The following is a 23,106-nucleotide window of genomic DNA, read 5'->3' as shown; positions in this document are numbered from 1 at the left end:
CTAGCCATTCTGGCAATCTACCACTATTATTTCGCCCTTCTCCGTTTCTTGTTGCTTTCGTACACGCAGGTACGGCCCACACTGAACCAGCGCAGACCGGATCAGTTTGTTATAAAAGTCTTAACTCAATCGAATCAATACTTCGAAGGTAAGCTTCCCGGGTGAGTCGGAACTGTATTTGGTCAGACTTTTGCACTTGGTTCCGAACTTCTACATAAAACCCCCTACTTTTCTCATCCTCACTAATTCTCATTTGACAGACGGAAATTATCAAACTTGGACGTCCTACCTAGGAAGCCTAGACCCAACCTGCACTACCTATCAACTTCATCCTTCGCCGATTCACACGTCACAATGGCCGCACTGCTGGTGCCGATCGTGAAAACCGCGTTCGCCGAATTCCTCAAGCGGCAACGTGACGCCAAACCCACGAATCCATGCTTGCGATGGGAACAGCAACCCACCACGGGGCCTCCTCCGTCTAATAGCGAGTGGGTCTTTTGGCTCGTCTACGCCCTCATATGTTTCAGCCTGATATGGCTCATCTTCGGACCGGCCATTTGGACATCAGCGGAAGATACGAATAGAGAGGGACAATACGAGTGGGACCAATTATTACAGGAAGCCGTGGAGAATGAAAGAAGACTCCGTAGGAGTTCGGAAGTCTCTATCAAGGAGGTAGAGCAGGACACCGAAAACGCCGTTCCAGAATCAGACCACGAGAATGAGAAGGAGTACGAGTTCCATCTGGCGAATGGCAAGTTGCTGCAGATGGTAGAGAAGCTGCAAATCGAGTACAGAGATCTCCACAGCTATATTTTCAAATTGGAGTATATTAGAGAGGCGCTGGACAGCGAGAAAATGGAGCTGAAGCAGGCTTGGGATCGGCTGCAGTTCGAGGAGATGAAGAAGCGGTCTGGAGAGCAAGAGGAGGGTTGGCGGATGATTGGGGACCTCGAGGATCCGCAAGTCGACCATGATTTCGTTGTGGTTTCTGACGAAGATAAGATATAGATCGCTGAATTCGACGAGCGCAGATAGAAATGGGTGTCTGGACTAGTAGACCATGTGTACTATTGCTCAATGACACCGAAGTTGTTTGGCACTCTTTTCCAGCGTCACAGGATCTTCGTTCCTGCCTTTAGGGAAGAACATATAGGCATGACCAGACGACAAAGATGGATTTCCGGGACTTTTTTAGGCCCAGTCCTGATACGGCTCCCAAATTCGGGTTGCAGACACAGTGGTATTCGTTCCCATTTACCATAGATCCGACCATTTTCATTTCTTTCACAACAAAATATCAGCGAAGCGAGCCAGGTGTGTAGCAGCCTATACTCATCTTCGCCGAATAGTTAAGCGTCATTCAGGTATTCATCGCCAGCGTCAACCCACAGGTCGCCTAGATATTCCCAATCGCCATCGTTGGGGGCGGTTATTCTGAGTCACTTGAGGCCATTGGTAATAACTGTTGTAAGAAATAACTAATAGCATATGCGATTGCCGGTGGCAACAGGTGGTCGACAGTTCAGACTCCCTGAAGGCCACCAACCTGAATCATCAGGCTCAACTTAACCTTCAAGACTGGCACTGAGCGATACCGCCATGCCAAGCTCAACCCGTCTTGAAATTATAGGATACGAAATGATTTCTCCTAGAATAGAAGAAAACACTTTATTCACGACAAAGAAGTGAAAAAATTCATTTATGCTTTTCAGAATGCGAAGAATAAGGGATCAAAACAAAAAAAGAAAGGCTTCTTTATTCTATTAAGAAATGTAGACGATAAAGAAGAAGAAACGAGTTCGGCCGTAGTAAACAAATCTAACCAACAAAAAAGTTATACCTGTAAGTAAACGCCTAATTGCCCTCTAGATAGACTTGGTGATGCGAGTGCATATGGGGTGTGAATTGTTGTATTGGGAAAGGATGGCTAGGTCAGCTATTCTGGCCTGGCAGAGCTCTTTTATAGCTCGTATCTATCTTATCTATAGCTACAGGGTAACCCCCCATGGGGTCACGTATCACTTGGATAACACATTGATATACTCTTACTCTTTTACTTCTCGAATCTACCCTGTAGCTACCCGGTAGAAACCCACAAATATCCGCTGTATACTCGTAACCTAACATAAATAACCTTTTCAAAGGGACATCAACAGCCTTGCGGACTACCGAACTGTGCTCGATGCGATAGTAGATGAGCTCAAACAGCGGCACTGCCGTGGAACAAACGAAATGGAAGGGACTTTTGGCCGCAGTACGACCTATCCTCGATCCGCTTGTTGAATTATTTCCTGGATCTTTGAAGTCATCTTTGGGACAGGAAATACGATACAAGATATAGCCGTCTCTGGTAATATCCCAAACATGGAAGGACAGTACATAATCCGTCTGGTCCGGCCGCAAAGATCCGGATGTGAGTGGATGACGTTGTGCATCTCTCCAGCAACAAACTCGAATACTGTCAGAGACCTGAATGCTACAGGCACCGATGGGACACCGGTGGGGCCCCGGTGTAGGGATGTGCGAGTCATGACCTAATATGGAAGTCTTGGTATACGGAACAATCGGAAAACCTAGTGCTCTACGGCTCCGACTCCGGGCTCTAGCTATTTATGTAAGGGGCAGGTGGCCGGGAAGAAGATAGAGAGGGCAGAGATCAATGAACCATTGTGGGCACCCCTACCTGAGACTACCCGTGATCGCCAGTGACCACCCAGTGCTACGCAGGAGGGACGCCCATTACTCCCCTCCACTCCGTACTATCGCCTTCGGCCTAGCCATACCCTGACAAATACTCTTCACTAGCTTGTCGCTCGCATTCATCATGCCCATGTTCCACCTTGGCCTTCGCTCTGATGGCTGCTAGCACAGCCCGCAGACTTCAAAATTTTTTCTGAATCAATTAGGAGTAATATTTTTAGAGATATCCTCGGATAAGAACATCTTTTCCACACTGGAGCAGACGCTAACGTCGGCAATGTCAAAAGGTTTGATGACCTGTAGTAGAGGATTCAGGGGTTGCGAGCACATAAGAGGGGTCAGTAGAAAGGTCATGAGTTACTTCAAGGCATGGCGAACCCTTTCGAATCTATGCCACTCAAGTCATTGAGTTCTTACACCAACCATTTCTCCGTGAAGTTTTCAAGAAGAATAGCAATGTTTGTTGAACATAGGGATACTATCGCTAGGACGTTATCAGGAAATTATAGAGCATTTCCAGCCTACGTCAAGTTATACGACGAATCGTTCGAGCTTGAAGCCGGCGATCACATCATCCAGCTCGAAATCACATTGAAACAAGGCTCTCAGATCATTGACCACGACATCATCCTTACCGCAGCACAGATATGGAAGAACAATAAATCAACGCTGAATTTGACCAAAGCAGAATTTGGCAAATAACTGTAAGACTACTTAATGCGGCAGATCAACTTTACCGTACATTTTCCTGTTCAAGCGAAGCTTATGATTGAACCAAATATTGCCGAGCATCACGGCCCATATTACCCGATTGAATCATATCGATAAGCTTTATGGCTTCCAGACAAATGCTTCTTCAAGTCTGTCTCCAGGTCCTTTCCTCAGGTTGCGGTTGCGTGTCGCTATGGCCCTGGAAGATGGGAGATGATATTGGATGGCGTGTTTTATCACACGTCAAAACTGCCTGACAGATCAAGAGTTCCTACACTAACTAGTCTTGAAATGTTTTGTATTAACATATTATCATTTCTAATTAGATCCTAGCGACGAAAGCTACCATCAAGAACTTGGTGACGGTGTTCTTCATAGTGGCGAGATTGGCAGTTTTACTAGGGGTTTGGGCTGCCTTGTCGAGAATGGGTCACTGTAAGCAGATTCGCGGAAGGCGCGGGTGATTGTAAAGCTTGCGTGATGGCCTCCTAGTAGGCGAGAGACACGATGTTGGTGAAGTTGAGATGACAACGAGGCTAATTGCTAGGCTGCAGATGATAGCCGGATCTTGCTGGTACTACTCAAGGGTGTTCGTAATTTGGGGAGCAGGCTCTATATCAGACACGTCTCGGCTCAGCTCAATATCAACCCACCATGACCCCTTGGTGGGTAGGTGGTCAAATTAGTAAACAAGCAAAGCGGCCGAGGGATTGGTAGATATGGTATTAACGGAGCATTCTCGTGGATTTGAGGGTAGTTTTGGTGGGTATTGTTAACCTCTCGACTAAGGCGGCGAGAATGAGGGAGAATTGTAAAGAGGTAGTGCTCAAAGACTAAGCTGGCAGAACTTAAGAAGGCGGAGGAGATTGAGATTCTCTTATCAGTATCCGGGATTCTTTCATGTGCACCTTAATCTGTAGAGCTTCGAGGATCCTGCGTGCCCGGGTATTGTTTAACAGTAGAAAACGGGCCAGTAGATTGGTTTTCGTAGTTCTCTAATATATGGGTTATGTATCGAAGTAGAGTATCAGAGATGGTAAGACGTAATCAATACTGTTATAATGTCCTTGGAGGATGTCCAAGGACACATCCAGACTTCAACTTTCTAAGCTTTCATCAAGCAGCCTCGTCATGAGACAGCAGCCTGAGGGGTATGATTTTACAGGTTGCCCTTGCGTACACGGTATCACGAACAGCGACGCGTGGGACGAAGGAAGATGTGTAGACATAAGGACAGTTTGAGCGTAGTAAATGGAAATGTTTGAACTCGCAAATGCTATAAGCTAAAATCTCGCACGCGGATTTAGGGCGTCATATTGAAGACATCGGTCCACTAATAAGTAGCGCAGCTCTTAGCCGGGTGAAGTAAGTTAGAAGTCTAGAGGAATCACACGGCGAAGCCAGTGTACTGTCGTCATGTCAAAAACAACTGGTTTATTCATCACATTGCGCATTCAGTCGAAGCTGGTCTCAAGGTAGTGGAATGCAACAGAAATCTGCTCTTCACTACTAGGCTACGAGTAAAAAGCCTAATGAAAGTCATTCCGCAAACAAATGGTCCACCTATCTGATAATTTGCAGAGAGTAACCGACAGACGGAAACGATCCAGAATTCGCAGGCATGAGCGGCGTGATGCGTATAAGCTTGGCCCAGCCGAAAACTGAAAAAGTTCACAGTTCACAAATTGTCGATATTCCTCCTCTCTACCCTTTTCCCCCTGCGTCATAATCCATCCTGGTACCGGTCATCAATTTCGAGACAAGACGCCCATAACATGCAGGGTATTTGATAGAATGTCCGTATCAACGCCCGCAACCCAAAATTCCCTAACTCCAACGATAACAAAAAACGGAACACAGCCATTCTCGCCTCCGAGATGAGATCCATCCCAGAGGGTCGCAAGGCCGTCGTCAAACAACTTAAACGTAACCTACCAGTCGCGAATCCTAGTCAAGGCTCTAAGCACACTGCCTGACCCATCATTCGCTTACAGAACCCTCGTCTTCGAAATAGTCCGCCTCTTGATCCATGCGATCCTGCCGGTAATGCGATACAAGCCTAAGTTCGCCCCTGATATCGTTCTGGATGCGAAGGAAGTACTTCTTGAGGCTTTTCAGGCCGCGCAGAAAGCCGCGATCTGGCTCATTTGGATGCTGCGGTGGACAAGGCTTGTCATGAACCAAATCATCCGGCGTGACACTGTTGGCAAAGTCGGCGATCTTGAAATCAATCTCCTTTCGTTGGCGTCGCCGCGCACCCAATGTCTCCTCCGTGTCCGTCGCGAAATCAGTAGTCGAGTCGTCTACGACTGTGTCGTAGTCCTCCCCATCTGTATTCTCATCGTAGAACATTAGGAGACTTGCCGCGTAGAAGCGGTAGCCTCGTAAGCGCCGCACTGTCTCCTCGAGCTGCGTGAGCTTCTGCAAGATTGTGGGTATGTGTCGCAGAACACTCGAATCGTCCACTCCGTTGGAAAGAAACATCCTTAAGGCATCTTGGAATTCCGCCCCTGCCTTGAGGTCACGACCATAGTACTTGTCTCTGAATATATACTGCTGCTCTTTCACATTCCACGTCTGCAACCCACAAACACGTACACCCAGCTCCCGCGAGGTTGTCCCTGCACACTTGCGACGCTGCGATTCGAGCTTCTTGGGGCTCGCTTCGATTCCGTACTGCCTCGTTCCCATCTTCAGATCCATGATGCAAGGATGTTTCATCCCAGCGGTCAAGTCTTCCAAAAGAAGGAAGAATTTGATGTGGGATTCCTGTTGAGTCTGAGCTTCCTTGGGGTTGACTGGCCGAGGAATTCGCTTGAGCTCCATGGCCGGGCTTGGCAGTTCAGATGCAAAGGCCGAAGAATAATCAGACTGGGGTACAGGCACGTCCGGCGGCGTCTCATAGCCGTTGGCGGCGTTTGGTGACTGGTCGTTGGTCTCCACATTACTGAGGTGAGATGGCGGCAGGGTAAATGATTTGTTATCGCCTTTGTAGTCTCTGTCGTCGACGTCTTCAAAGTAGATGAGATTGCCACGGGACCCAGAGACATCATCGGGCTTTCTCCTCAGGCCAGTGCCTGAGTATCGACGCTTCCGACGCTGCTGAGCGGCAAATTCGTCCGTCATTGTGTCTTGTTCAGGCGCACTAGTCCCTGTGACATCCTTGACGTTTTCATGTTCTGCATGGTCCACTTTCAGGCCTTCCTCCTCGTGGCCAAGATCACTTTGAGTATGGGGAAGGCGAGCCTTATTTCGTAGCGGGCTATGCCCGTGTGGCCCTCCCGTTGTGCCATTTGGTTCAGCTTTGCAACGCAGCAGAGCCGGATCCGAGGTGCTGGGGCGAATCATCTGCTGGTGGATGGACCGCCGCGATATGGTCCGCTGATGGGAAGCAGGTTTCTGGTGTCTCTGGACCGTGATCGGTTGTTTAAGGAACGCGTCGCTGAATACCTCATTTCGCAGTCGTTTGTTCACGGTAGTGGCACCCCAGCTTTTAGCATGTCGGTCTTCCAGTGTCGGTCGCCTTACTAGCTGCTCTCTTTCGTTGGATCTCGCGCCTTCACTGCTGAGCTGGACGATGGCTTCCGACGCGCTTCTAACGCGGTGTGGCGGGCTGGTCGTATGCGGAAGGAGGAAACTTCTCGGAAGTATGTGCTGGTTATCGACAAAAGTCACGGTGGGGATCGGGATGGGCTGCGATTGGAGTGACTGGCTGACGATTCTGCGGTGGTCCTTGTTCTGCTTGGGCGAGACGTTCGGCGTTTGTGGGACCTCGGGGTAGGAATTCTCACTGGTCTCGCTCGCTTGCACACCATGGTCGCCAGGATGTACGGCCTGAGTGGTGCGATCGTCACGCTTGATAGTGGACTTACGCCGTGGTTGCTTCTGGAACGTAACGTTGAGAACGCCGATGTACCTGCGACGACTGTTAGTTACGTACGACTTCTCTAATAGGTAGTAAAGCAATGTGGTCCAGTTGGAGCTGTTCAGACGCGTAGTAAAGAAATACAAGGACAAATCCGACCTTGGCAAAAATTGCAACAAGTCGCGGTGGAAGCGCTCAATGTTTTCGTAGAACTTGTTCTCACTGTTATTCAGTTGCTTGCACACGGCGCGCTTGGAGAACCTCCACAACGTCGTATGACCACCAACTTGGTGCTTGTACGGAATAAGTTCAATTGCCTCGAGAGGCTCTTTAGGAGTAAATTGATGGCCGTGTACATGTTCATCGTAGTACTGAGACACCGGCTGTGGGACTTTACTTGGAGTACATTCTGACTCGGGGAGTTCATCCTCCTCAACAGCGAATTCATCCTCCCCCTGGCTCGGCGCATCTTTGGGGGTGTGGACACCATGATCGTCATGAGTGTTGTGGGAACCCTCTTCCACTTCATGGTCTGCCGTCTCCCGCTCAACTTCGGGCTCATCCGCCTTAACCAACCAAGGGTTAATCTTCTCTGCAACAGATGCTCGGTGGGGCACCTGTGGCCTCCCAGGTTTGGCCGGGGCGGGCTTAGCGCATTCGGACGCTTCTTCGAGGCCGTGATGTGGTACAAAGACAGCCGACGATATCTTCTCCTCTCCAGATTCATCTCCCTCTTCATGAGCATCTCCGATGTCGGTGCTGTCACGTGACATCCTCCGCTCCTCTTCGGGTGAGACATGGCTTGACGTGATTACTGAGCTTGATGGCGCATCGTCATGTCGGAAACCCTGAGCACCCGCTTTGGCATCATGCCACTCCGGGGTTCGGGAAACGGAGGCAGGCGCGTCGGCCTTCTCAGGCTTCTGGAAGCTGAAGTAGTCGGTCTCCCCCTGTTCGATGGGAGACTCAACAACCGAGCCAGCGGATGGGTTGGACAGGGTTCTTGATAGTGCTTGTGCAGGAGGCGTCATGTCTTGTGGAGATGGAGGGGGCCGCCCTGAGCTCGGCACCCGCTTCTCCTCGGTCGCCAGTTGGCCATCTTCGCTCGGCTGTTCCTGGACTGGAGGTGGTCTGTCTCGAGCGTAGCTGCCAGACTTCGTGTCTTTGCGCTTGCCTTTATCGTCGGGCAGGCCTTCCTTGAAGAAACGAAGACTGTGGCTGGCCTTGCGACTTCGCGTCGGTTCGACGCCCGCGAGGGCTTCGGTGATAGACTTTTCAACCTGCCCCGCCTCCACTCCCAATGCGTCGCCCCGACCTATTGACCAAGCCTGGCCTGGACCCATTGATAGCGTACGGTCTGTTCTCCATGTCCTGTATTGAATGCGGGTTTCGGTCGATGAATTGGACTGATCAGGGCTGATAAGGATTGGCTCTTTCCCTAGACGACCATGTGGCAACGACGTGTCACCGACGTTGCTTGAGTGGTTTCCGTTGGCATCCAATTGCTGTGTTCGGATTTCCTTATCGGTGCGTTCCAGTGATCGTGGTCTTGATGCAGAGGAAGCAAGGGCCTCTCGTTGGCCGTGTAGCTTCGTGATGGCATCCACCAGGCCAGGCATGTCGAATTGGGGAGGAATGCCCATGTCTGTATCGCTGATGGCGATGGGAGATGTCAAGAAGTTCGGGGTCGTCGCCGTCGCTATACCAGTGTTCAGCGAGGATGCTCTTGGTGTCAGCGACCCACCGCAAGATGGCGAGAGAATGTCATGGTGATCTGAAGGAGGGTTTGCGAGAGCATGACTGGGCCGCGCATCATGAGAACTTCTTATGTCGTTTGCTGGGGCAGACTTCTGCTCGGCAAGTCGTTCAGTCTGCTGCTTGGAGTTGCTGGCAGGAATAATACCCCGAGCAGAAGCAAGAGCCTGTGTCAGCAAAGAGGGCCCATTGGATCGGAGAGGTACGATGGGCGGTCGACTCTTCTTATTGCTGTTTTGGTCGGCAGAACTGGCTGCGACGGGGGGAGAGGGAATGTTTGATATGGATGGTATATTAGAGTCCGAGGTACCTGGCACTACAGGCGAAACATGGTTCGCCAGGGGTGCTAGGAGTACAGGGGACGACGACGACACAGACTGAAGACCACCAGTCACAGTTTGAGACACGGCGGGATGGTTGTCACTCGCGATCCCAGCGGCAGCTACAGAATTCGACTTGTCGACATTATCCACGCTGGCACCCACCTTGACCTGCATGTCAGGATGGGGATGGGTCTTTGTGGTGGGCACCGGGACCGCTGCTTCTGGTGTTCGCCCTTGCGCTGGCTGCTGCTGCAGGGCAACGGCCGGGGCAGAGCAGCTCATCGGTGCAGCGGTTGCGGCATTTTCGGGCTTACGAGACGGACTGGACATGAGTAGGTGAACATTGGGCAGATACTGCGACAGTGTGGGAAGGATGGTTCGCGAGCGGCGCAACGATTGACAGATTGATGTGATAAGACCCTGGTGGGATTTTCGCCTGCGGCCGCGGAAAATCTGAGGTACGTCAAGTTAAGTACTGATTTGTTTGGTGGCGTCAGGTCGGGCTTGAATCGGGCCTTGCGAGTTTTGGGCAACGTCGAGTGCATGGGGGACGGGAGCAGAGAGGGGTGGTGGGTGCTCCATGTTGACTGTGGGGAAATCCCAACCCTCGAAAGCCACCTGGGAAGGTACCTACCGAACTTTTCGAAGCTTCGATTGATTGCTACCTACACCCGCAGGCTTGCAGGCCTCCAATTCCCACCTCCCCAGATCCGGTATTATGGATATCTGCAACGGGTCCCATCAGATTATCTCTTCTCCCATGTATCCTCTGGCGCGACCCAATTGCGCTGCGATCGATTGCTCTTGCTATCTAGACCGTTGTCGGTGGGCAACATGCAACGTTGATTGATATGAAAGTAAGCACACCAGGGCCCAGGCGTCACGCCATGGCGTATATCTACCTGTCTGGGGGTCACAACGGAGAAACTTCCAAAGTTTCTAATAGCCAACGTTCAATACTACTCGAAATCCGCGGTGTCAGTCGCGCAAAGCTCCGGACAAGGGGTCGCTTATCTCACTGGAGCTCGTCATGACTCTCTGTCCAACCCAATCCTACGCTAGGAACATGTGGTCTATCTGTCTGCTCCATTCCGTCATTCCCAATGAGCGATTGAAAGGCAAACGACATTACAACACAACTACGCACACTAGCATTGCAACCGCGAATTGTTGTTCGTCGCTTTGACGCCTCTGTTCAAACTGTAAGTTTTCATTCGTAATTGAAATTTACTCATCTGCGTAAATCCTCTGACCGCTAGAACTCTCCGTTCCTCGGGAAGCTAGGCGTGCGTGTCTTGAAGAGTTGCGTAGTACGACTACCCCTTGTGTTCAGCCTTTGGTCCAAAAGGGTCCCCCGGCTACCACGTTGTGGCTCTATTGATCCTTACAGGCTGCGAGGACGGAACAGCACGCGAATGCGCATCCTCGAATGACTCACAAACATTGAATTTCGGTGCAATTAACGATGTGAAGCGCTACCTCACGTTGTGGCGGTGACGGATCGATCGTTGTCGCTTGGATGAGATTGACTACATGCTAGTTGTTTCCATTCGGTGTTGTCTAAAACTTCGCAATCCTATCCGGGTCAGTACATAAACCCTAGCACGGCTAGGCATCGTCTACTAGGAAGCGGTGGGAGATTCACAATGCGTCTAGAATACGTGGAGAGCTGTATTTCAAATATGAGCCGGCAACTTTCCGGCAAGCCAAGTCCGCGATACAATCATCAGCCGTCGCACTCAAATTGTGATACTGCAATCGGCTAACTGGCTTAATGCCGTGAAAGCAGCCCCAACCCACAAACAATTAGGTACGATACTTGTCGTCGGCCTTAGATGCAGAGTTGCTCCTTACGTCCAACGGCCCAGGGACGTCCTACCAAATCCAAATACAGCCATGCACATTGGCCAATCAGCACCCGGACCTGATGATCGTCTGCGAGGATCCGTGGCATTCCTTATAAGCCCAATGGGATGCATCTGCGACTGCTAGGGTCTGAAATCATAATCTCAGAATGTTCTCCAAACCAATCATTCGGCAACGTGCTCGACGGGCCGCTTCCAAGCTGGCTAAGATCAACGTCCTCAACCTCGACCACAGGTACAAGCGTGTACGGAGGATCCAGGAACGAGTGCGCATGCTCGGGCTTCTCTTGTCCATTTTTCCCTTTCCAGACCTTAATCCTTCTGGCGGCCCAATCCAGTCAAATGTCAGAAGATCCAAAACGTGGCATTGCAGCCAGGCTAAGACGACGGCGTGGCACCATCTGGAAGCCAGTCCTGCTTCTCTCTTCAGTTTCATTCACTCTACTTCGTTGATAGAGGATGTTGGTGCCATGAATCGAAAATTCGGCGGCCAGTCTATTGGCAGCTTCGCCTCACAGGTATCTCCAACGTCCCACTACATCGGTCAGATAATCTCAAGGTATGCACTGGTGATAGGCCTTCTGCTATATTTTATGCCCATGTTTCCATCAGAAAGCGAGTACTCTATCATTTGTTCATCATGACGATGTGATGACCCGATCCGTCAAGGTGCGCCGAGCAGCATCGTGAGAGTTCAATAGCTAGCAAGGCTCTTTCCAAATGTCCATTCAACATTAGCTGGAGCATGGATAACTATGCCGCCAGACCATACTGGAAAACTGCTCACATCTAGGCTGGACTCGCCGTATCTCCCTGTCGTTAGTACCATGCGTCTGTCTCGGATTCATACCTAGATACCTTGGCAATCTCATGCACAGTGAATGACTTTCGGGCTCGTCCCCTCCACACGAGGACCATGTAGTCGGGACCAACACCACTGTTAAGGGGCCAGTGCGACAACCCCACCAGCTAGCCCAGAAGTTATTCGTCCACATCGACTCAGCAAGGGGTATATTCCCTTCTTCGATTCTACCAGCGACTAGCAGAGAACCCGTGCCAAGGTCAGTAAAGATCAGTGCCTAGCATAGGGGCAAGTAACCGAATGTAAATGGTATGTTGGTACGTTGATATACTAGACTGTGTGATCTATCGGTTGGTTCACTGCAACCAACGACGCGAAGACTCCTATTTAAGATAAAGGGGCTTTTCTCCTCGAGTCGTGTTGGACCTCGATAGGTATTTCCCGCATTCTAGTCGCTACTACGCTATATCTATCCTCGCGCTCTTCATTCTACGAGGCTTTTTGAAGTCTCCGTCATGGATGGGACTTGCGGGTTCCCATGCTTCCCGTTCTAGCAGCAGCAACAGCCTTTCAGAACTGGCGAAGCGCCGCGCCCTTTTTCTTTCAATATGTTTTGAGATTCAGAGTGGCATGTAAGACTTTTAAGCCAGACCTTCACCTGTAAAGGTCATGTAGCTTTAGTTATGTCAGTGAGATAGTTTGCTAGGCAAGCATGTCCCCGACGAAGATGCCGACCAGACTGCTGCAGGTATTAGCAGGAGTAAACCACCTGCAGTACCAAAGCTTCGGCACCTCAATCCATGGGAAAGTACGATCAACTACTTACGTTCTCAATGCTGAATAATACGGGAGGCAATCTCTGGTTTGTGACGACGAAAAACCGACGGCTCTAAAATATGGAAAGGAAGATATTGGCTACGATGAATCTACTGGTGGACGACGAGCAGCATGTAGCCATGCTGTATTCACCGAGTCACATTGCGCCGTGTATAAGAAAACCACTATATTCCTAGTTGCCGCTTCGAACTTCATCTATTTAGAGGTTCTCTATCTGCTGGCATCTTCATCGGAGTGACCGATTTCTTATCGCTTCCGACATGAAACGGTGTAGAGCAGTAGCGCGTCAGTCGAGTCCCAGCAATTCCATCCACGCGATCGTCTATCGGCTTCACAGGCGGTCCTTGATCCTAGGCCCTTCCCCACGGCTGCTCGGTACATACCGCTGGCTTTCGCCCCATACGCCTGATAGACTTCGTCTTCATCTGCGCCGAGTTCCACTATGTCCACGACGGGGATCCCGACGGTGGGCAGGAGATCGAAGAAAATGATCAGAATGCTGGCGGAAACATCGATGCCGTTTACCCGGACAGTTTAGGCGGCATGCTTGACTATCTTTTCCTCAGATTTCGAAGTGGGAAACGTGGACGTGACGGGAATCTTCTTGGCCGAGGTCTTCCGACCTGGCGCTGTTGTTGCTTTGGTCGACCATCGTAACTCTGATTGCAACAGGTCAGTAATCATCCAATGCAGGTTTCCAGTACTACGAGACTTTTTACCGAGATATATCGAATGGCATGATTGGCAGGAGTGCAGTGTTAGTGAGCTCGAGAAAAGTAGTGTACTACTCAATTTGAATTGCGGAAGAAGCCGGGCAGGAACAAAGTGCCAGCCTTTTGATGTTTCTTAATTGGCGAATGAATGGAAACAGAATTCTCACAGCTCTCTCGGGAAATGCAGAAAACTTGGGTTGATGGTCTGGTGGATGTGTGTTAGGGTGGTTGTCTGGTTGATTGAGGCAGCGTCTTGTGATTGCAGCCACTCAGCCGGAAGGGAGCTTTTCGGATTAAACGTGACTAAGTACCGTCCGAATTCAACAACTACATAAAGATAAAGCATGGCTAGTAATGGGGTCGTTCTTCGTGACAAGGGAAGGCTCACCCTATCGAAACCTGCCTGGTCTGCCCGCAGCTCATCAAGATCAACGAGATACCTACTTCTAGACAGCGGATTGTTTGATCAATCATCCAGTTATCAAATAGGTTCGGAAGACATCAAAACCGAAATGGCTTAAGTTGGATCCAAGTGGCACACGTGACTATGGTACTTCGATGCAGTCTGTCTAACGATACATCTTGCTCTGCAACCTTAGTAGGCGAGTTCCGACTACATAATTTCCTATCCTCTGGTAGATATCTAGCTCTGAGGGTGCTTCCCCCTTTTCTGAAAATCTCCATCCAGTCACCAGATTGGCAACGGTCAATCCACCATCTTCTAATAGCCTATCCGAGTCTACAAGTTGTACAGACCCAGGAGACCATGGACCTGGGGACTCTGACCAGCATACAATCTCATCATAACAAAGATCCCACATTCAAACAGTCGGATAGCCATGTGCAGCTAACTCGTCATTATCATTCGCGGCTACTATTCGCTCGCCATAATTAACTATGTACTCATCCATGACACTCATGAATCATCCTCATCATGTTAACTTCTTATAGATACAATCCCTTTTCCTCATACCAGACCATGCCCTCTCGATCTTGAGCGTGAGCCACCTTATCCTGAATAGTGACTCGTTCATGCTATCACTGTCTGTTCTCGCTCGTATCCAGACTCCTCTACAGTACGTACAATCCATCCCCCTACACCCTTTTCTGGCCATTATTACGTATCCTCAATTGTACGATCACGTCATAGCCTCGTCATAGCCTCGTCTGGCCCCTTTCATGGTTCTCCAGAGCTCCTGGACTTCACCTCTGCCTTTTCAGCCCCGCTTCGCACTCCCCCTGCGTACTCTTCTTGTCCGCAACATTTGCTACTGATTCGAATATTCGTACCATATCCACGCCATGTCCTCCAGATCCATCTTCTGCTCCGTGATGATATTGTGCTCCTCGGACACTAACTCCCACTGCAACTTAATCAGCTCCCTCGCATTCTCAAGGGTGTCTTTCAGTTGGCGATTCTGTTTCTCTAGATTTTCTATGGTGGAGCAGTTGCATCTGCGTTCTTCTTTGCAATTCTCACTTGAGCGGTGTGAAGTATCTCGAAGTCTTCCTGAAAACGCAGGTAAGTTGGTTGCCGCGGCATTCCATATCCCTAGCATCGCCATCTTCGCCATCAAGAAGGGATTGGAGGCTCCTAAGCTGATCCCGGCGGAGTCCAAGGTGTCGAATGGGCTGCTCGGCTTCAACATGCCGGTCATGCCGGTGTGTCCTTGGGTGCAGAGCGTGTAGACATTGTGCTGGCGGTTGGTGGCGCGGCAGTACATCTGTACGTCCATGTCGTCAGCTGGCTGGATGCTTTCCGAAGGGGATGTCACCTCGGCGGAGAGCACGGCAGAGGTCATTAAAGAAGCCGCCGTCTCAGTAGAGAGCACGTTAGTGGCCGTTGAAAGGGCTGCTGTCTTGGTAAAGTGTGTAGGAATCGTATGAGAGGATTTGGAACGACTATCCGTATTCGTAGGGTACATAGTTATTGTCGTTGAAGCCTTAGTTGTGACGTGGACAGTAGTGGTACTCGTTAGCGTGACGGTGATCGTGTCTGGCTTGTGCTGAACGACGGTAGGGACGATATCCAGCGGCAATATGCTAGCAACCTCCCCTATCAACGACGGCGCTGAGGTCGCTAACAGACGCAGATCTACGAGCATTCGTTAATTTGTGACCTATCTTAAGTTACAACCTCCCTGCTAAACTCACCAGTCATCATAGTACTTCCATCTAACTCCACCAGACCCCCAGGCAGGGGCTCGTCAAGCTCCGGTCCTCCGGGGCCAGACTTTTCCTCTCGAACCATGGCCCAGATGGGAACTGCAAGTACGTATCGTCGGTCAGCCAACGTTCACCCTTCGATTTCTCCTTTCGTATCCGCACAGGTCATTTGTGTAACCTACCGACAATAGCCACCATCGCCGCTCCAATAATGAGCACTAGACCGACCCATGCCCACTTGTGTCGCACCTTCGTGATGCGATGCTTCAGTGGGACAGCAGCAGCAGTCCTATCGCGGGGTGTGGGCGCGATGCGGAAGAAAGAATTCATCGTGACGGTGACCGTGGAATCCTTGGTAGAACCGGTTGGCCGTGGATTTTAACGGTCGCGAGCCGGGACGGCGACAGAGACGGAGACAGAGAGGTCAACTAGATTGTTTCTCGCTTGCTTGTCGAGAGACGCGGTTGAAATGATTGACTGATGGTGAGACAAGGAGGTTGCTACCCGTTGAACCTGATTGCGGTAGATCACCCGGGTGTTGCAAGATGGAAATCGTCAAATGTCAGATTGCCGCTGGTGGAACGGCGCAATAGAGTGTGTCACCAGAGGAGTGATGGATTTCTGGAGGTGATGCCGCCGTGGTCGTGGAATAATCACGACCTGTGACAGGCCCTCGATCGACATGCTGCGTGGAATAATCAGATATTGAGCAGCAGAACCCTCTGAATCAAAACTGCAAGCGCGGGCCCTACCTGTAGTGGATGTAAACCGATCAAGAGGACTACATCAAGGTTGGTGCCTATGATCCGGTCGTGACGAACAATCAGACTGTGCTCCATGACCATGCTCTATGACATCAACTACTGATTCACTTTACAAGCAAGAGCGCTGCTGTCAAACCGCGAACATCTCGACCTCAAGGTCAACTATCATAGAACCATCATTATAAACCAATCATCAACGTGGCCCATGAATCAACCAAGGGCAAACAGAGCCGCGAATAGTGACGATCATAGAAACTGGACCTGCCTCTTCCCACAACCATCACCGGCCACACCGCTGAAAGCAACGCCAGCCTCAGTGCTTCGGGCAACGCAACACAGCGAACGTGCAGTACAAACATTACGACCAGCCCAACCACGGGGAAACATTATTCTGCATTTCAACAACAAGCCAATATGCCTTCCAACTTATGCTAACCTCGGAACGCCAATCGCTTTCGGCTGAATGATGCATGACTCGCCCCGTTTGAGTCCACAAAAACATGTTTTCTTGTCCTTCATTCATTGACTTCGCTCAAAGGCTTCCTACCTTCCTGCCTATCTTTGCTCCTTCGCATGTGTCGAGGTATCTTTATGTCACCATGATACTGCTAAACGTGTCTGTTATCTCCCGCCTGGTCGGTCCCTCGTTCAACAGTGGCGCTGTCGACATGCCAGCCGCCAAGCGCTCTACCATGAGCTTGAGCAGGACTGCGGGGACACTCTCATCAGTCGCCCGGAGCGTGAGTCGGATCATCTAGTCACTGGTTAGTGATGTCTTCGCTGCAAACCCTAGTGCCAAACTTACCTGTGATGAGTAGTTGGGTTCCAGTCTGAGCAGACACCCAAACTTGCCTCCCTCCGCTGTGTGCAGCACACTAGCTCCCACAAAGTTCTTGCTGTTAGGGTCGACGCCGTCAAGAACCCCCCATCTGAATCCCTGTACCGTCTTACGGATGAAGCTCTCGTTGATCTCCATGCTGCTGTCCTTGCTAGCGGCGAGACCAAAGATCTGCTGTGCCTCGCGTGGCGCACCGCCAATCTGCTTCCAGCGCTTGAAGAAATCCTCCGCAGTCAGGTCGGCGGGATCCATGAATTTGTGTGCAGTGAGCGGCAGTTTCAGTGTAAGTGCCTGCAGAGCACCAGCAAGATAACTGACACGAATCGTCGGTGCCTTGTCGAAGACTCGCTTGGACTCGAACATGATGACCTGCCTCGTCTGCTGGCCCTGAGCAATAGAGCTATCAGGCATGGTCTTGACGTCCCAGGTGAGCTTGGTCTTCTCGCTCTCATCCAGGTCCAACGTCGTCGTGAAGGAACTAACTGCTGCGGGCGTCTTATTGGTGAAGTAGAGGATGAGACAAGCCATCTGGCCTCTGTACTCGGATCGAATTCCAACTTGCAACTGGCCATCTTCGAACAGAATGCCGTCGGATTTAAGCAGCATTTTGTAGTAGCCTACTTCCCAGCCGGGAGACAAATGAGCAGCACTGGCCAGATTTGGAACCTTCAACAGCTTTTGTTCGTTCGGTCCAGCGCTCATATCCAGGCCAGCTAGGTCATTGCTGGAGTGGCCGTTTGCACCGTTTGTGGCGCCGTTGGCCAAACCATTGCCATTGGTCGGGCCGTTCGAACTGAAGGTCCTCCTAAGGCCGGGATTTTTGGCCATGTTCAATTCTGTGGCATCGGCATTTGCGTCCTTTCCGCCGACAACCCACGTCCGCTTGTCGCTGGTGTTGGCATGTTTCTGGTGCAGTCTTGACAGAAGTGCAGATTGTCGCTCCGGGAATGGGGGCATCTCGTCGCAAACGGTGCGGAGCAAGTCGTCCGTAGGCTGGCTAGCTAGCATCAGGTACTCACATGCTCTCTGTTGAAGCTCCGAGTCCAATGTGTGGCTATAGACGTCGAAGACGTGCAGAAGCTGTGGCTTGATTTCGGGAAACAAGTTGACAAACTTGACAAAAGACGATAGAATCATAGCGCGAGTGCTCGAGGAGCAGGCAGGAAGCTTTCCCTGTAGTGCCAGGAACTGCTCAATGGGGCTGCACCCCTTTTCCTCGGCGATCAGATGCCCAAACTCTCCAAGAACGTAGACTCCAATCTTCACAAGCGTCTCGTGGCAGTGATCCTGCTTAACGTGCTGCAACGTGTTCTGAGCAGCATAAACCTGGAGCTCCTCGTTGTTCGTGACGATCTGAATCACCCGCTGCCATACCTCGTCGCTTAGGTGGTCACCCGCCACGGCCACCAGCTTGAGGGACACGTTGATATACCACTGGATGTCGGTGGCATATTTCTCGGTGAGAATGGCAATCTTCAGAGCCATTTCCTCTCGGATCGCGAAGTCGGCATTCTGCAGGTAGTGCAGTAGTTCCGACACGATTGGTCCGGAATTGGTCGAATCGCACATACTATATAGCAAATCGAGACCCTTTCTGCGGACACTGATATCGCGATCCTTCAGAGACCCGAGAATAACCTCTTGGTGCTGTTTGATGGGGCCCAAATTCTCTGCCCGAGCTGCCAGATGTGTCATTGCCTCCAAGCCCAGGTACCGGACGTTGGTTTCCCTAGAAGTAATGAAGCGTCCCAAGCGGGAGGATATTTGCTTCATTAAGGCGTGCTCGGTGTCTAGGTGGATGATGAGATTGATCGCCTCAAAGAGCACGGCATTCTGCGCATTGTTCTGTTGGACGTTCTTGTTGGTCTCCATGGCTAGGTTCAACGTCTTCTGCAGCGATTCCCGAATCATCTCGCGAACGTGGCTGTCATCTGGAGATACGATTAGCTTTGAATTGAACAGACTTTGGAGCCAACATACCTGAGGGCGGGAAGTACTGGAGTAACCTCAAGAGCTTCACCTGTAACCAAGGACATGGTACCTTGTAGTAGAGGTAGTCTGATGTGTAGTCGTCATCTACCAGGAGGCGTTTGAGCCTCGACGCTGCCTTGACGTAAGCGCCCCTGTACTGCTCCAGGTTGTCTTGAGCAACAGCCATGACTAGAGAAGTGACCGACAGAGCAACTCCAAGATCTTGATCGTCCATGAGCGATATTATTCGCTCTGCCCATTGTGGCTGAATGATGTCTGGGTGCTTGCGGTACAAACGGAGCAGTGTGAGAGCTGCCTTCTTCTTCACAAATGCCTTGGATGTTCTGGAGGCCATTAGATTCCTTCGGGCCCAAAGAGGGGATGCTAATGGGACTCACGGAGAAATAAGGAGTCTATGGACCTCCGCGCTTAGAGCCTCTCCCATTTCCCTGCCTCCCACGTTTGCGATTGCGTGCAGAGCGAGGCAGTTGAAGAGCTCATTATGATCCAGTAAATCTTTCCGGATGCTGTTGACGACCAGATGCAACAGCTCATGTTTCTCGTGTAGAAACAGTGTCATTGCCAGGTATCCTATTTGCTTTTCAGAGTATTTGTTGGCGGAGATGAGGTTGACGGCTTCGAGGTGGCCAAAGTCGACGTTCCAGCCGAGAATGTATATATACAGTAGCTGTAGAAGTGTCAGCGTGCGCCTCGTACGGTTCCAGAGGCATGAACGTACTTTGCAAACATATTTCTTCTTGTGATAGCCGCTCAAGTTGCCATCTGAAGTACATCGTTAGTGCCCAGCCTCGTCGCCTTGCCTTCCAGTTTCCCGTCCATGAAGCCATACCTTTGAACTTTTGCCTGTGTACAGCAATCTGATTAGCAGTATGTCCAAAACACGCGGAGAGCACCACCGGCTACAGCTACCACTCACCTGATGTTGGCCAATTCCTTGTTGATTCTCTTCTCTTCCAACTCGCGCGCGCGCGCATTTCGTAAGTCGGCAATAAACTGAACAAGTCCGCGCATGTTTGAGTTATTGCTACTCGACCTGCCGAGGAAGCCGGCTGCCGCTGAGGAAGCCATTGTGTCGTTGTCGTGGTAGTAGCCGTTCCCCCTATTCTTACAAGGTGAACTTTATCTCCGTACCATCCGCCGCCAAACTACAAATGCACCGAGGACACAAATGGCAGTCCGATGTCTGCTCGAGGGCCGAAAGATTCGCGATGAATTTCAGCAAGCGCGCTCAGGTTGCGGCTGTCATGGTAAGATCAGTCAATTGGCGGACATGATCGGCCGCCCAAGAGCGGTGGTGGTGGGAGCGGAGCGGATGAGACAGCAAGCTAAGTCCGGGGGTTCCAGGTTCGAGGTAGCAGGCGTTTGGCCTTGGAAGACGAGTCGCGGTTGCTATAGAATAAGGTCCTGCTCCTGAGGAACAAGAATCAACGCGATGCACTGTGTGCGGGTCAAGAGATTGGTTGTTGGCGGTCCTTAAGTATCTGCTGATTTCCAATTTGTCTCGTTCAAGGTGGAGGAGTCCTGCCGGCTCCAAATGTTCGCCGGCGCCACCTGCCAGCTAGGCTTGCTTGGGGAAATTCGAGTCTGAGGCACGCTTGCATTTGTGGCTGGTGGTTCAAGGATCTGGGATGAAAGAGAGTGGCTTGCTCCCACTGAGCAACATGGTCCCGCTTTCCTGCGGAAGCTGCAAAGCTTACCGTCACGACAAAGCACCGGAGAGCTGTGATTGAAGTCCAGCATTTCCCCAGCTCACCCGGTTTGCATTTGAGGCAGAATGTGAAGCGACACCCAATTGATCTCGGAGGATGAATTGCAGCAGCCTCTACCGATCGACCGTCCCGCACCTTCGAGCTGCCAAATTTCTCGTCCCCACCAGCTGGACGACAGGCGCGCAGCGTAGAACCTACGCGTTCCAAGCGGCCGGGGCTCCCATCCACCAAGTTTTCAACCGACGCACCAAATGGCTGCAGAAGGAACGGGCCGCAGCCAACGTTGAGCAGAGCCGAATTGCCGACTTTCTGAAAGATGAAGTTGCCGCCCGGCTCTGCGAGAGGCTCCTCGACATCAAACGCCACTACCCGAAAGTCCTCGACATAGGCGCAAACTCTTGCAACATCGGCCGTGCCCTCACGAACCCGAATCCGGAACCCGATCCGTTGCTGCCGCAATCAGGCCCCATTGCCAGTAGGGTCGGTCATTTGACAGCAGCCGAGTCGTCAGCGACGCTGCTTTACCGAGATGCCGAGCTGCCGTTCAATGAGCAGATCAACATGACGAGGGAGGTGTTGGCGGACGAGGAGACAATCCCATATGAGGCAAACACCTTTGATCTCGTGTTGAGTTCTTTGAGTCTTCACTGGATCAACGACCTACCGGGTATGTTGTCGCAAATCAACAATGTGCTTAAGCCGGATTGTGCATTCATGGGGGCCATGATGGGAGGCGACTCGCTCTTTGAGCTGCGCACCTCTTTACAACTTGCCGAGCAAGAACGACGGGGCGGTATATCACCCCATGTCTCGCCATTGGCCGATATCCGGGACTGTGGTGGACTTCTACAGCGAGCAAGATTCAAGATGGTCGGCGTTGACTTTGACGACATTGTTGTGGATTTTCCTGACATCTTTGCCTTGATGCAGGATCTTCAAGCTACGGGTGAGAATAATGCCGTTTTGGGTAGAGAGATGGGACCTATCCAAAGGGATGTATTGCTTGCTGCCGATGCCATCTACCGGGAGCTTCATGGCAATGCGGACGGGACGATACCTGCGACATTCAGGACTATCTACATGATTGGGTGGAAAGAGGCCGATAATCAAGCTCAGCCATTGCCGAGGGGCAGTGGACATATCAACTTGAAAGATATTTTGCAGAGCAAGTAGACAGTTGAATGGTATATTGCATCTCCACCTCCATTCTTGTTCGTTTCAGTTTAGTCACACAATCCAACGACTGGTCATCAACTTCTTCGCCATTCTGGGCCCAGCTCTAGCCTTATGTAGATCGAGCAGTAAAGTAGGTTTACGTTTACTATTCAGCGAATATTCTCTCGAAACCCGCGTCCCAAATGAAACTGCATCTGAGAGGTAACCTATCGGTCTGATATTACGAATGAAGCAAGCAAGCTGCGTTTCCATGTACCGCTGGGAGCTAACGATGAAGAGCACGATGATGTATAAACCCCCTCATCCTCCTCCTCTTCTTCCTGGTTACCCCAACATGCCGCTCTCCTGCGCCGTTTCGAAGTCCATCTCGAGAAAATGGCCCTCTTCTTCTGCGGCTTAACGCTGAGCACAGATCCCGACGCGCCCCACCATTTTCCCGGTGCAGGTGAGACCGAGGCGGGCCTAGCTAGGGAACTTCTCGAGGACGACGCGAAGAAATCAGTAGGAGGAGGCTTCTTGGCCTTGCATCTCCTAGTAAGCCTTGCCAGCCAGCTCTGTTTTGGTTTCCGTATCGGTTCGGATAAAGTATACGATGACGCCCATGATTGCCTACCTTCAGGTACGAGGCCTGCGAGACCTTCGTTTCGCATTTTTTGTCGGACACGGTCTGATGGGTCAAACCTGGATCCCGTGGGTAAGGGGTCGGTGGTTTTTGGCGAAGCAACCGGCCTTTGCGGAGATCCAGGCTCGGGGCGCTGTGCGTGAGAGCTATCGTTCCAGGTTTGCCTCGCCATCGGCGTTTGTTCTGAGGGTTCTCGATGGGCCGTACCGTTGTTGCATCCCGTTCCGGCTGACTCAACCACACTTTCAGCGTAATTAGACAT

At 51.1% G+C, this 23,106-nt stretch overlaps 6 protein-coding genes across 6 annotated transcripts; 2 read left to right on the top strand and 4 right to left on the bottom strand.

Moving 5' to 3' along the window:
* Positions 1 to 25: 25 nt before the first annotated feature.
* Positions 26 to 1,014, top strand: BCR38DRAFT_528309 (uncharacterized protein; the record flags this gene model as incomplete). The annotated part of the gene is made up of 2 exons (XM_040865424.1): positions 26 to 148; positions 261 to 1,014. Exon 2 carries the CDS (start codon positions 355 to 357, stop codon positions 1,012 to 1,014), a length of 660 nt encoding a protein of 219 aa, XP_040710402.1. The 5' UTR covers positions 26 to 148; positions 261 to 354.
* Positions 1,015 to 5,397: 4,383 nt separating this feature from the next.
* Positions 5,398 to 9,955, bottom strand: BCR38DRAFT_402038 (uncharacterized protein; the record flags this gene model as incomplete). The annotated part of the gene is made up of 3 exons (XM_040857763.1): positions 7,442 to 9,955; positions 6,361 to 7,333; positions 5,398 to 6,315 (listed from the first exon to the last, which is right to left on the bottom strand). The coding sequence occupies exons 1-3, from the start codon at positions 9,688 to 9,690 to the stop codon at positions 5,398 to 5,400; spliced, it is 4,140 nt and encodes a 1,379-aa protein (XP_040710401.1). The 5' UTR covers positions 9,691 to 9,955.
* A 4,473-nt stretch (positions 9,956 to 14,428) lies between these two features.
* On the bottom strand, positions 14,429 to 16,073 carry BCR38DRAFT_504641 (uncharacterized protein; the record flags this gene model as incomplete). The annotated part of the gene is made up of 3 exons (XM_040864903.1): positions 14,429 to 15,672; positions 15,732 to 15,842; positions 15,926 to 16,073. The coding sequence occupies 3 exons, from the start codon at positions 16,071 to 16,073 to the stop codon at positions 14,846 to 14,848; spliced, it is 1,086 nt and encodes a 361-aa protein (XP_040710400.1). The 3' UTR covers positions 14,429 to 14,845.
* A 1,023-nt stretch (positions 16,074 to 17,096) lies between these two features.
* Positions 17,097 to 20,405, bottom strand: BCR38DRAFT_490372 (adaptin N terminal region-domain-containing protein; the record flags this gene model as incomplete). The annotated part of the gene is made up of 7 exons (XM_040864516.1): positions 17,097 to 17,261; positions 17,313 to 19,276; positions 19,326 to 19,660; positions 19,715 to 20,004; positions 20,056 to 20,099; positions 20,167 to 20,180; positions 20,254 to 20,405. 7 exons carry the CDS (start codon positions 20,403 to 20,405, stop codon positions 17,097 to 17,099), a joined length of 2,964 nt encoding a protein of 987 aa, XP_040710399.1.
* A 616-nt stretch (positions 20,406 to 21,021) lies between these two features.
* BCR38DRAFT_450385 (S-adenosyl-L-methionine-dependent methyltransferase) lies at positions 21,022 to 22,391 on the top strand. Its single transcript, XM_040861371.1, has one exon. The coding sequence runs from the start codon at positions 21,143 to 21,145 to the stop codon at positions 22,217 to 22,219; it is 1,077 nt and encodes a 358-aa protein (XP_040710398.1). The 5' UTR covers positions 21,022 to 21,142; the 3' UTR covers positions 22,220 to 22,391.
* A 37-nt stretch (positions 22,392 to 22,428) lies between these two features.
* On the bottom strand, positions 22,429 to 23,106 carry BCR38DRAFT_490370 (uncharacterized protein; the record flags this gene model as incomplete). The annotated part of the gene is made up of 1 exon (XM_040864515.1): positions 22,429 to 23,106. The coding sequence occupies one exon, from the start codon at positions 23,104 to 23,106 to the stop codon at positions 22,429 to 22,431; it is 678 nt and encodes a 225-aa protein (XP_040710397.1).

This window comes from Pseudomassariella vexata (genome assembly GCF_002105095.1).
Source record: "Pseudomassariella vexata strain CBS 129021 chromosome Unknown BCR38scaffold_21, whole genome shotgun sequence".
NCBI lineage: Eukaryota > Fungi > Ascomycota > Sordariomycetes > Amphisphaeriales > Pseudomassariaceae > Pseudomassariella > Pseudomassariella vexata.
The sequence above is the reverse complement of the archived record's forward strand: the minus strand, read 5'-3'. Positions and strand labels throughout refer to the sequence as shown.